Raw genomic sequence first — 14,178 nt, 5'->3', positions numbered from 1 at the left:
TGTGTTAATAAAGATAATCAAAATTAAGCACAGTACGGACACGTTTTTACCTTTATATAAATGCGTAAAGATTAAACGCAGACCACACTACACATGCAAGGCAGAGATTCCTCTGCAGTAATGTAAGCACACCCCGCTGGTGTTATGTATAGGACAATAAGGGAATTTGCAATCAGAGACTGCAACCATCATCAGATCCCTATCATCCAAATAGCCCCTGGAGGCCAGTGCAAGCAGAAGAAGCTGTGTATTATGGTTGCACTTAAGCTCAGGAATATTGGGTGGCCTTGGGATCACTTGGCAAGCTATCATCTTTCAAGAAGCCATCCCTCCCACCTACACTCACAATCACATGGATGCTCAATATACATATATACATAATTCTTTGACAAAAATGTATAAACTGTCATTTCTTACTAATAACTATATTAAGCTCAAATAAATATCCTAAAAAATCAGAGAGAAATCCAGAAATCTTCTATAAGCAAGAACTTTCAGACACATAAACACACAAACATGCACAGATGTATACAAATGAGATATTAAAGAAAAAAACGAAAGAAAAAACATCGACCACAGGTCACTGTAGCGTCAGCAATGATTTTCCGAGTCAGTCCAAATTCTGACACATAGCTGTTTATTTGGTTGACTACTAACAAAGAATATGATTCAAATCACTTTCATTCTAATCAGAACATTCAAAGACCCCCTCAGGATAAAGTTGATCACTCAGATTTTGTATTGATTTGCAGTGACGCAAACCATTTCGAGAAAAATAGCCCACAGCATTCTGGCAACCCTGAGTTCAGGGTAAGAACCTGAAAAGGGCTCAGGTTTTTTCTTTCATTAAGTATGAACATATCTTGGATCTTGTGCTGTTTACTTCTACTTTACTACATTTCCAAATACCAGTTACTAATTTAGCTTTTAATTTCTAATGTGCATAACTGGACAACTTTTAATGTTTTTCCAGATGATTAAAATTCTTGCGTAAATATGATGCTTGTGAAAAGTTATGCCCACAAAAACACACCGAACACAACTTTTGATAAAAGTATGTCTCTCGTATGCACCCATGAAAACCAAGGAGTATTTCATGTCATTCTGCATTCTGTTATTATAGTTCATACACACAAAAAACTGCATCACATTATTCAGTATCATCACAGAATAAACAACAGAGTTTCTTGTTGCTGTTTTTTTTAATTGATACCATCTTGCTACTCTGGTAATCTGGGGAGAGACCCCCTAACAGTAAAATGGCCACTGTTAGCATTAACCCAGATGTAATTAACACTGCCTGTGTTGTTTAGACAGTGGATCAAGTGTGGACTCCTACATCCTCCATTTTCACTCTTCTCTCCTCTCTGGGCATGCGAGTCCAACAGATGGTAGGGAATTAAGAAGGACTGTTCAGTCCTTTAACAACCCTCCTCTCCTCCTTCACCACACTGCCGTTTAGATCTAGCATTCTGTCATAGCTGAAGCGTAGCTTTAAATGACCTCCTCATTTAATCATAAACCATGTTTTTTCTTCTTTCCGAGAGGTTGAATAGTAAAAGCTTTGTCACTCTGGAAATTTTGGAAGGCATTTGACATGAACTGAGGGGAGATAAAAATCTTACTAGCCTCTTTAGCAAAACCTGGCTGGATGCTGATTAAATACGAGAAAAGGCCATCATATTAAACAGGCACTTAATCAGGTGAGGGTTAGGCTGCATGGTGTTAATTAAGGCGGACTCTGAAATGGACCGTGCTGCCAGAAGCATGCTGTTGCCTGAAGGGTCTGGTGGGACACCACTGCTCTGAGCAATCACGGTCTCTTTTTGTCAGACTTGATAAAGTAGTCAGGCACGGCATCATATTTGATATTTCGTGCAGTCGCAAGCTGTGATATTTTTAACCATGCTCGTATCTTGGCTCCAGAGATGGCGGGCAGTGTGTCACTTGGCTGGTTCGTCGCGTTGTGGTTTTGAGTGAACATTTTTTTGGATGGGACTGTCAGACATTTTTTGCTACAGTCATTTCCAATTTAGGTTCTTGGTCTTGTTATGTGCTGAATTTTTAAAAATGGGGAGGAAAGTAAAACAAATCTTTGTAGGTAAACCCTAGCATTCTGGCAGCAACACCAGTAGTTTGTTTGGAGCAAACAGAAGATGGACTAGATAGTTGGCACGCGCTGCCTGGGCATATTTGAACTGCTTCACCAATTTAGCTGTGTAAACCAACTGTTTACAAAATCTGACTGGGATATAAACCTCTTGCTCTCTCCCCTTCTGCCTTGAGTTTACAATTCATCAGCATTAAGGGGTTAAACAAGAAAATAGTATGAGTGGAGGTTAGCAATAAAAGAAGTCTTTGAAGCAAAAAGATCACTTAGACATTAATAAAAGCACTATGTAAGGTCAAAATGGAGGTTTTGTCAACATTAAAGCATCTGTCAATGTATGATAAGGGCACCTTAATAATTCTACATCAGTACTAAATCAATATATATAGACATCAAACAGAGTTCTGCTCGCATTCTCATGATTCCCAGTGGACCCTCTCTTTCAAACCAAAAACCTCTGCAGTGTAGTCCTTTATTCCCCTTTAAAGTGTGCTTAAATCTACAATAAAACCATGAATGTGCTTTCACATAAATCCAGCCACCATCAATGAATCAGTTACCCAGGGGTCCTTGTTGGAAGAAGCGAGTTTTACTTCCCTGTGACAAAAACCTCATTTAAAAAAAAAAAAAATTCCACACGGCTGCTGCTCTGTTGCTTCAGCATGTGGAAATGCAATGTGAGAAAGGGATTAAACCTCTAATGCACAAAAGAAAAAGGGAAAAAAATAGCAGTGACGGCACTGGCAAAACCCTCATACATTCACACTCTGAGCAATACTCACACACGGCTCTGTGAAATACTTAAGAGAGCAACTGGGGAAGGCAGAGGGACGACAAAGGGGATGAAAGGGAGGAAGAGCCAGGCTGAAGGGGGGAGGGATCGGGGCAGAGCACAGGCAGGCAGAAAGCGAGGAAGAGACACGGAGTGGAAAAGTTACGGACAGAGAGAGAGACAGCAGTACACTGAGTCGCAGTCACCCAAGGGTTTTTTTCCTCCCCAAAATGATGTGAATGCCTGCTCTTCCCTCTCTGCTAGGAAACCCAGAAAAGCCATAATATGCCCCATAAATCACATATGTCACATTTCTGTGTTTTTTCCACTCTAGTCTTTTTCTTTCAAGAGCCGAACATTTGCACAATTCTCAGTGCAGTGACTTTCATCACCCAGGGTCTCATGTAAGACGCCACTGCAAGAAATACAGCACAGTGCAAAAGTTTTTGGCACCAACTTTAGAAAAGATGGTTTCAAATGCTACTGGGATTTTTTCATATTCAAAAATACTAAACACTTACTCAGTGTTTTAGTGGCCACTGTTTCACAGGATCACCTTTCTCGAGTACACTTGCTGAGAATTTCTCACTGAACTTGGCATTTAGGTTGTTAATAGCAACTTACCACCGTTTCTTGTGGATTTAGGCAGCATTAGTGTCTTTTTTCCTCACTTCATGCAGTCTCACGCTGACTCAAAGATGCTGAAATCTGGGCTCTGTGGGACCCATACCATCTGCTCTGGGATTCCTTGTTATTCTTACTGCTGAAAATACTCCCATCAAGTCTGGCTGCATGTTTAGTGCTATCATATTAAATTAATATCAGGCGTCTACCTAATGGTAGCGCATGATGAATGAGAGCAGAACTGTAGCACATGCTATATTGCAATTTATTTGTCAGTGTACTAAAACTAGCAAAAACATGACAATGTAGACAGATTTTCTTAGGCATCATAAACATCTGTAAACTGTTTTCTTCTTGGAAATGTTGGAATCATCTGTTATTTGTCACTTGTTGGAATACATTTGCATTATTTTAACTCCAAAATCTGGCTAATGCGTCTCTGCTTTTGTGCTAGAACCCAGAAAAAGAATTTGTAAAAACAAAAAGTTGATAATATGAAACTGAAACCACTTTGGCTTTAACTTCGGGGTTTAGTTAGCCCGTCTCCAACCCAAGGTAGCATTATCTTCATACCAGCACGTCAAAATATGACCAGTTGGTTATTTTTGTGCAAAACCACAGTTTTGATTACCTCTTCTATCTGCTAGCTGAATGCATCATAGGTGTTGGTGCCAGACGGGCTGGTCTGACTATTTTAGAAACTGATGATCTACTGGGATTTTCTCATACAACCATTTCTAGGAATGATAGAGAATAGTCTGAAAAAGAAAAAATCCAGTAAGTGCCAGTTCTCTGGGCAAACATGAAAGCATGGATCCATTCTGCCTTGCATCAGTGCTTCAGTCTGCTGCTGCTGCTGGTGGGGGGTATTTTCTTGGCCGAGTTTGGGCCCTTTAATACCAACTGAACAGTGGTTAAATGCCACAGCCTACCTGGGTATTGTTGCTGACCACGTGCATCCCTTTACGACTACAGTGTACCCATCTTCAGATGACCGCTACCAGAAGGATAAAACGGCATGTCACAAAGCTCAGATCATCTCAAACTGTGGCAGTGAGTTCACTGTACTCAAACGGCCTCCACAGTCACCAGATTTCAGTCCAATAGGGCACCTTTAGGATGTGGTGGAACCACAATTCAATTCATGGATGTGCAGCTGACAAATCTGCAACAACCCTGTGATGCTGTCATATCAATATGGACAAGATTTCTTAGTAGCGTTTCCAGCACCTTGCTGAATTTATGCCATGAAGAATTAATCTCCTCTGAAGGCACAAGAGGGATCAATCCAGTACAAAGTGTACCTTAAAAAAGCGCCTTGTATGTTTAAGCCACTAAGCGTGAACATGTTGAAAGATTGTGGCTACTGGGTTTAACTGTGTGGTTCTGAGTTAACATGCCTAGAGGAGTCTCCTTTTGTGTCTTGTTTTCGAAAAGGAAAAGCGCTTGCTCCAGTGTTTCAATCAACAAACGGTGGAAAGTGGTATTGATCTTCTGAGTCTCATCAAGTAATTAAACATCGAGCAATTAAGTATATTTTTCTAAATTGTTATTCTAAGTAATGGAGCTGGAAGTGACAGAGATGCTCAGCCATTGTCAGTGAGCTCATATTTGTCTGAGCAGGCAGCTCGCTTTTGTTTTCCGCACTGGTTGGAATTCAACGAACAATTATGTACAGACATTTCCCATCAGTGTCCATACTTCACACGAGAATTTAAATCTCGGCAGATTAAAAATAAATGCAATATCTCAGTGAGCGGGCCTGTGAGTGAGATTGCATGCCCTGATTGAAGTTTAAATTATAAACCATTCTGGGGATTTTTTTAATAACAAAAGAAAAATCAAGAGACGATGTGGAGACGTAATTGTTAAAAAGTTTAGAAATGCCGCCATTTATCTGACAGCAGAATCTGAGACTCTAATGCTTCCACAGACGGTGCAGTCAAGCAGCACAAATACATATAAAAAATGAAAGAAATGAATAATTACCTCCTTCTTCTATCAAATCATCAAACCCCATGGGTCCGCGTGTGATCCGAGGGCAGAGTGACTTCAGCTCCAAGAAAACAAAGAGCTTCCCTCTCTCCTGCTGACATTGTGACTCTGATGCTGACGGCAATGCTGTGGGGATGTGTGTTTGTTGGGGTGCATATTTTTACATGTTGTGTGCGTGTGTGTTGTTGATCTGTACCTGGCATCTGCAGTGCAGTGATGCATGATAAATAACAGGTCATTGCAAATCTCATTAAGCCTAATCAGATGTATATGATATATATAAATAGTGGAGTTTCACTGTCCATAAGCAGCCGTGGTGGTTGTGAGTGTGTGTGTGTGTGTGTTTATGTGTGTTTTGTTTATAGGAATGCTGTAAAGAGGATAGCTGATAGCTGAGGTGAGAAGAGAAAGAGAGATGTCGTTTTTCATGGCGCTACATTATCAGAGGAATTATGGCATTATGCACAGGTGGAGAGCCGGTGTGAATACTGATGCAGCGAAAATGAATATATTTGTATAAACACACACACAGAGACAGACATGCACTCAGCAGCTTGCTCAGTGGAGTTTGCAGTCCACCTGAAACGACGGCAAACCAGGCTTGCCTGTAGGAAGCTTGCACATTGAGGTCGGTCACTGTCTGAGAGCGATCTCCTTCATGTGTGTGTATTTGGTGTCCGCACGTCTCACTAATTGGTTCTCGCATGCATCTTAATATATTTGCATGTTACTCATGTATCAAGTTTATGAGAGGGGGGATATGCAGAGATGAACTAAGATATAAAGGACTGGAAAGGAAGATGTACTGTGCAGGGGTAAAATGCAAGTTGTAAATTGAAAGACAATTGTTTCTGGACTGGTACATTTAGTGATGGTAATGAGCAGTGTTTGATTTCAGATGGTTATGTGGGTGTTTGAGTGAAAGAGAGCGAGAGAGAGATGAGTAGGGAGAGAAAAGAGAAGGACAAGGAAACAAAGGTTTTGGGCATCTTCTTTGAAACCCTTTCTCTGCTGTGTCTGAGTGTCCCAGGGGTTTGAGATTGGTTCCACTTAAAGCACTTAAAACACCCCACAGGACCTGTGCTTGGCTCTGTAATAAATATCAAGATCGCTCTTGGATTGTTTTTAAATTGAATGCAATCTGCCAGAACTATGAGCCATCATTTCATATTTTTTCCTCCTTGATCTTTGCTTCCACTTGATGCCAGCCTCGTTTTGCTTCCATCATAAAGGGATTTTCAGGAATAGTTCTGTTCCAGAGTCAGAAAAAGATCTTTGACTTATAAATCATTTGAGCCAGGAAATATCTGATATATCACAGAGATCAAAAGTTAAGAGATGTGGGAAATATCTCCATGAATGATTTTAAGAATGCTACGCATACATTCAGGGACCACTTCATTAGGTACACCTATTTAACTGCTCATTAGTGCTAATACCTAATTAGCCAATCATCTGGCAGCAACTAAATACACTGAGAATTGTAGACATGGTCAAGATGACCTGTTAAAGTCCAAGCTAAAATAAAAAAGAAGAGGGGGCGATTAAAGTGACTTTGAACATGGCATAGTTGATGGTGCCAGATGGGCTTATCTGAGTATCTGCAGAACTACTGATCTAGTGGATTTTTTCCCACACAACTATCTCCAGGGTTAACAGAGAATGGTCTAAAAAATAGAAGATATCCTGGAAGCAGCAGTTCTCACTGCTTGAAGGCAACAGCAACTTAAATAACCACTCATTACAACCAAGGTATGCAGAAGAGTTGAAGCACTGAAGCATTAATGGGCTACAGCAGCAGAAGATCACAATTAGGTGCCACTCTGGTCGTTTAGGAGCTTTAAACTAAGGCTTCACACAGACCAAAACTAGATAACATGGGAAAAGAAATGTTGCCTGGTCTCAGTTTCTGCTGCAGCATTCGGATAGTAGGGTCAGAATTTGGTTTAAACAACATGAAAGTATCAATCCATCTTGAATCAGCACTTCAGGCTGCTGGAGGTGGTGTAATGGTGTGTTGAATATTTCCTTGGCTCAGACCAACTGAGCATTGTTTAAACACCACAGCCTACATGAATGTTGTTGCTTACTGTGTCCACCCCTTTATATCCACAGTGTATCTATCTTCTGATGGCTGCTTGCAGCAGGATAATGTACCATGACACAAAGCTCTAATCATCTCAAACTGGTTTCTTGAATATGACAATGACTTCACTGTACTCAAATAGCCTCCACAGTCACCAGACCTAAATCCAACAGGGAAGTGGAACAAGAGATTCACGACACGGGTGTGCAGGGGACAAATCTGCAGCAACTGTGTGAAGCTATCATGGCACTGACTGTTTCAAGCATTCTCATGCCACAAAGAATTAAGGGAGTTCTGAAAGCAAAGGGGATCCAACTGGTACTAGAAAAAATCTACCTAATAAAGTGGCTCAAATAAAGGGGTGGATGGAGAAGTCAAAAGTGCAAACACAGCAGCATGCAGAACTGTGTTTATACTATAATACATGAAATATCCAATTGTTACTTAAACAATACCTCATGTAGACAAACCTATCTTCTGTGACCACAAATAAATACCTGTTGCCGATAATGTTTTTTTTTTAATCTAATTTTGCCATGGATGTGTACAGACAGCTCATCCTAAAGTAGTCTGGCATTTATACTACTATCTTAGCTGCTGTTTGTCAATTGTACTCATACTACATGGATTTCACTGTAACATGTCCTCCTTGCCACTCTATTATCACATTTACTTGTAAAGCAGACATAATAACATCACAAATAACAATCAAAAACCCTGTGTAAATTCAGAGGTCAGTCATAGTAATTATCATGTGAATGTGCGACTCCACTTGGCTGTGCGGAGCTTTATAGAGAGTTTCAGCTCAGTAAAACAGCAAAACAGAGCAACTGTACTCTTTTGGTTCAGTCTCACCCCCCTCGTCGCAGCATTGACTGACACTGCTGCTCTGTATCAGCTGGAGGTATAAAATGCAACTGTTTACTAAAGGTTTATGATATCAACTGGAAATGGGGCACAATTTCACAGCTCATTTCAGCTGCCCCGTAAGTCAGCAAAGAGTCTTTTACTGTTTATGCAGGTTTAAAACCTTTCATATTTCAAAGCTTAGAAAATATTTGCCACTGAGGAAGATACCCTGCTTGTCTCCAGTGCATATTTATGTATTTGTGCTTAAGAAACTCTCCATATTTTTTTTAAAGGAAATAAATAATTTGGACGAGAATAAAATCTTTATGGGTAGAACTTTCTAAGACAGCTTGGTAATCAGATGGACAGAAGGTAATAATAATGAAATCATGTGTTATTACCACTTAGTTACAAAGTACTAATAACCAAGTACTGTAATAACCAAGTACTGTAATAGCTTGTATCGACAGTGGCTATTGTGGTTATATATGTCTAGCTGGGGTTTTTCTTGTGTGTTTGTTTGTTTGTTGGCTTGTTTTTAAATATACTGACTCTCAAGTGGTCGTAACCCGATGTGCTGTGATAGGTCTAGGCTGCTGAGGGCCTTCCCATGATGCATTGAGTGTTTCTTCTTCACTCACCTTTTGTAATCACTGTGTGCTTACACACCAGTCTGCATTTAATCATTAGTTACTATTAATCTCTGGCTCTCTTCCAGAGTGGGTTTTTTTTTTTTTTTGGGGGGGGGGGGGTTTGGCCCCAAGCGGTCATGGCAGATGGCTGCTTCTGCCAGAGGTTTCTTCCTGTTAAATGAGCCTTTTTTTTCTTCCTATTGTCGCCAAGTGCTTCTGCAAAGTTTAATTGTTGAAGTGTTCTTTGTATAATTGTAGGATCTTTACCTTACAGTATAAAGCACCTTGAGGTAATTGCTGTTGTGATTTGGTGCTATTTAAATAAAATTTAATTAAATTGAATTTTATTGATCATTATTAAGCCTACTTTCTGGCCCTTATTGCACAGTTAAATATAGTTAAATCCAATGTTACTTAGATATAACCATTGTTGAGGCAAGATGTCATTTGGTAATTATTTAGATATTACTTCATAATTTAGTGTTATAACGTTCTGTTTCCTTATAGTACCTTCTTGTGTCCTTAATTCAATATTACCACATTATTACCAAGCTCTAATAGAAAAGTCTTCCTCTTTATGCTACAAATAGCTTAGGAATAAACAAACAGCTCAAAATCTGGCATTTCTTGAAGGTAAAGGCACAAGTTCATCTGTTAAGCTTTTCTAAAAATGAATCATCACTCTCCTGTCACACATCAAGGTTGTGCTTAAGCACTCCAGTTTCACTTCACATGCAAAGCTATGAAAAGTGAACTAAAAATAGACTTCCAAGTAGAGAATTTTGATAGATTTTAGAAAACAAGATGTAAGGCTGTTATTCCCAGAAGTGTTTTTCACAGAACATCTTTGTAGCCAAGACGATTAACTGAAAAGACAGTGCGCACCGTAGTTTGACCCAAAAGAATAAAGAGTTTGTCAGTGGAGGAGTTGGAATGTGATATTGACTGATTTTGGAGTCGGGGAAAAAATCAAGTAGTTTAGAGGAAAGTTAAAAGGTCAGTGGCAAAATTTAAATGAAAAGGTATTTAAAAAAGAAATAGCAGGCTCGGAGATTTAATTTGAATTTCATAAATTCTGCAATGTCACAGCCAAACTAAAATCAATCAAAGAATATTATCCATGGAATAAATGCATTCAGAATGTGTTACATACTTTTGAAATTCAATGCAGTGGACGGGGATTGAATGTGAATAATACTTATATAACTTTTTTTTTTTGCATAAATTGCTAAAATAACTTGATTCAGTCCAACAGCAAGTCTTAGTCGGCCAGCAAAGGAATGATTGGACGTGACAAACTTTCCGTTCAAAGGAAAGAAAATAGTACCGCATACTGACTGTGTTTAAAACTCCTCCTTGCTATTCAAGAAATAGAGTAGTGCAGTGACAGAGTCTTTTCCTAGTGAGTATTTGTCACGAACACCACACACACACACACACACACTCGCACACTGCTGTCACTGGGAGAGCAGATATGGCCCTAGCTGTTCCCTTTCCCAGGAAAGCATTGGGGATGAAAGAGCGCAGAGATGGGTCTCCCATTCTCTGATCTACTGCTGCCTTTGACATCAGCAGTCATCAACTCCAAAAGAAGAGGAGAAAAGGGGGGAAAGAAAAAAATCATCAATCTTCCCTTCACTGCAACCACACATGAACTCCATCAACTCTGTCTATTTTTCATTCCGTTTCTGCTACCAGGAAACTCTTTTTTTTTTCTTTTTTTTTGCTGTTAGAAGTAAGATGCATTCCTTTACCTGACCTCTCACCATTTATAAGGCTTGGTATAAAGTATACAGAGATCACACGCTTTCTCCTTCTTCTTGCCCTCATGTATGAAGTGGATGCTTCACAGCGCCTATAGAGCAAATATAGGGAACCAGCAGCTCGGCAGCCTCCTGCTACGTGTCGAGCTGCACTGAAGGCCAGCTCATTTTCTCTGGCAGCAAGCACATTCACAAAGATTCTATAGCTGCAAATACTTTGCGGTCTCAGAGTAACTCCTCTCACTTCCTCGCAGTTTGGTCATCCACGACTTGTCAAATAAGATCACCATAGTGTATTTCAGCCTGTGTGGGACCGTGGAAAGTGGATCTGCGATGAGCTGAGCGTGGAGTGTGTCAAACTGTGTGGACTGACGGCATGAAAAGAATTCATGTGTGCCAACTGGAGCGGTGGAGATAAATCACAGCTTGTCAGTGTGTGAGAAATTTCAGCTCCAGCGTTTACTCCCTTTGATGACTTATTATGAGGGTTATATGCATAGCTGTCTTAGGTGTTTTTCAGTGCAACCCTTTGTCCTTTGTACTTAGCATGTTACACTGAGTGTGCCAGAGAGAGAGTCGTCCTGTCTGCACTGGTGCCCGTTTTGCGCTCCCTCTCTCTGGGGGAACAGGCACACCCATCAGGAACCATTAGTCTTCACACTGACGTGGCGCCCTTCCACTGAGAGACTTTCCCTGGCAGAGCTTTCTGATTGCCTCAGACAGTGGTTGGATATTTTTACTAACAAGCTGAGACACTGTGCCATTTGTGTGGGGCATTTACTGCTGGCTGTACTCCTAATTCATGTTGTAGTGACTTATGACTAAAGCAAGTCATCTGAGACTTCACACAGTTTCTTATGTCCCTGCACAGGTGAATTAATGGGGAGATGAAAGGTTGTGTGGACAGAAGTATCAAGTGGTCTTATAAAATGTCTAATAGTATTACCCTCCTGTTTGCAGACCGATGCAGCCCTGATGTATGATGCCGTGCATGTGGTGGCGGTGGCAGTGCAGCAGTCGCAGCAGATCACTGTGAGCTCTCTGCAGTGTAATCGCCACAAGCCGTGGCGCTTTGGAGGGCGTTTCATCAACCTTATCAAAGAGGTATAAGGTCACTGTTTTCAGTGTGCACTCCAGCTTGACCTTTGACCTGTGGGATCTACTGAACACTGTACCTTTCTTATTGTGTTATATGGATTAGTGCAGTCATGTTTGAAAGCATTTTATGTGTGCATCTCTGTAATTATTTAGTTAACACACGTGATCCAGTTTCAGTGCAGCTTTCCAATCAGCCTTTATTGGTCCAGAAAGCTGTGGTCATTTATCACAGAAACCATATAAGCATCTTAAATAAGTTTATTATCTAATCATTAAGTCTAAATAATCTTTATAAAAAAAATGAATCCGCAGCATTATCCACAGTAACTACATTTTTTGTTGTTTGTGCCATTGTCTTTCAACCACACTTTCTCAGTGCATATCTCCACCCGTGTTTATATCAAAGGCTCTGCATGCCTCCTTAACTCTAGTCAGGGTCAGCCATTTGCTTTGTTCTACAAAGCTCTTTCATTCTCTGGATGGTATCATTGCAGGTAATTTTCAGAATGAGCCATTGTAGTAGCTGGTGCTTCCTCCCCCTCCTGTGTCTGCTATCACTCCCCATGCCCGTCTGTTCCTCCAATGGCTTTGAAGTGAAACTTCAAGCACAATGAACCACATGCATAATGAACTCTTACCTGTCAAACCTGCTTCTGTTCTCGCTGCTTTATTGTTTCTTGTTATGTTGTTGAGATAGACAGTAAGGGGAGAGCCAGATGGAATTCATAATTGGGAAAGAAAAACTTTTATGGTTAGGGGTTGGATTGATATTGCTGAGAAAGGCAATGTCTTAAGGTTAATGGAATGACTGTGCTCAGAGCTGAGGATTTTAGTTCATCGTGATGTGTATTTCTATCTTTAGGCACACTGGGATGGTTTGACAGGACGTGTCCTTTTTAACAAGACCAATGGACTGAGAACTGATTTTGACCTAGATGTCATCAGTCTGAAGGAGGAGGGGCTGGAAAAGGTGTGTCACTCGTTGGTGTAGCTCATGCTTACAGTCATGGCAAAAATAAAGTAAACCCTCTTTCAATTCTAAGGAATCGCATTATAAAAAAATAAACATAGTTAAAAAATAACTTAAAAGTCTTAAAATGATACAACATCAGATGATCTACAAAACATTAAATATTACACAGTGTTATTATTTATTTTTAAAATTAAGCCAAAATGCAAAAGTAGTGTGTGAAAAACTAAGTATATTGTTACTGCTTCCACAGGGATTAAGAGGGTAAGGAGCAGCCAAGTGCTGATAATCAAATGGACTTGATTAATTGATCATCAGTAAGTGTGAGCACCTCTATAAAAGAAGAAGTTTTGGCTGTTTGCTGTTCTGGAGCTTTCGCCGTGAAGGAAAGACATTAGGAATAATCCTAACGAAGCAGTTGGTGCTGCCCATCAATCTGGGCCATTTCCAAACGATTTGGAGTCCATCATTCTTGAATGAGAGACATTATTCGCAAGTGGAAAACATTCAAAACAGTTGCCAATCTTCCCAGGAGTGAACGTTCCAACAAATTCACACAGAGAGATCGCACCATGCAATACTCAGAGAAAATAGAAAAACCCAAGAGCTACATCTCAGACTCTACACACCACAGTTATCATGTTAAATCCTAAAGTTCGTGACGTTACAATTAGAGAAAGACTAAACAGACTAAATGGCTTGGTTTAAAGGGATTTCAGGGGAAAGTCTCCTCTTTCTAAAATTAACATGGCAGCACAGCTTAGGTTTACAAAGTTGCATCTGAACAAACTGCAAGATTTATGGAGCAATGTCCTTCGGACAGATCAGATAACAGTGGAGATGTCTGGCCATAATGTAGATCTCCACGTTTGTTGAAAACCAAACACAGCATATCAGCACAAACACCTCACACAAGCTGTCGAGTCCAGTAGTGGAGGGGTGATGATTTGGGCTTGTTTTGCAGCCACGGGACCTGGGCACTTTGCAGTCACTTAGTCGACCATGAGTTCCCTTGTGTATCAAATTATTCTAGAGTCAAACGTGAGGCCATCTGTCCAACAGCTAAAGCTTGGTTGAAATTGGGTCATCCAACAGGCCAATGATCCCAAGCACAGCTGCAGATCTACACCAGAGTGGCTGAAAAAGAGAAGAATCGAGGTTTTGCAATAGCTCAGTCCTTTTTTATATATGTATATATATATATATATATATATATATATATATATATATATATAAAAGTTAGAACTGAAAGAGGGTGTACTTTCTTTTTAGTATGACC

At 40.2% G+C, this 14,178-nt stretch overlaps 1 protein-coding gene across 2 annotated transcripts in view; it reads left to right on the top strand.

Moving 5' to 3' along the window:
* LOC134642648 (glutamate receptor ionotropic, kainate 2-like) overlaps positions 1 to 14,178 on the top strand; it is a 64,498-nt gene that overhangs the window by 29,567 nt on the left and 20,753 nt on the right. For both annotated transcript variants that reach the window (XM_063494539.1, XM_063494538.1), the window contains exons 7-8: positions 11,792 to 11,935; positions 12,792 to 12,899. In XM_063494539.1, coding sequence (XP_063350609.1) covers positions 11,792 to 11,935; positions 12,792 to 12,899 — 252 coding nt within the window. The remainder of the gene's footprint in view (positions 1 to 11,791; positions 11,936 to 12,791; positions 12,900 to 14,178) is intronic.

This window comes from Pelmatolapia mariae, linkage group LG15 (assembly GCF_036321145.2).
Source record: "Pelmatolapia mariae isolate MD_Pm_ZW linkage group LG15, Pm_UMD_F_2, whole genome shotgun sequence".
In the NCBI taxonomy this organism is placed as follows: Eukaryota; Metazoa; Chordata; class Actinopteri; order Cichliformes; family Cichlidae; genus Pelmatolapia; species Pelmatolapia mariae.
This window is presented reverse-complemented; position numbering and strand designations above follow the sequence as displayed.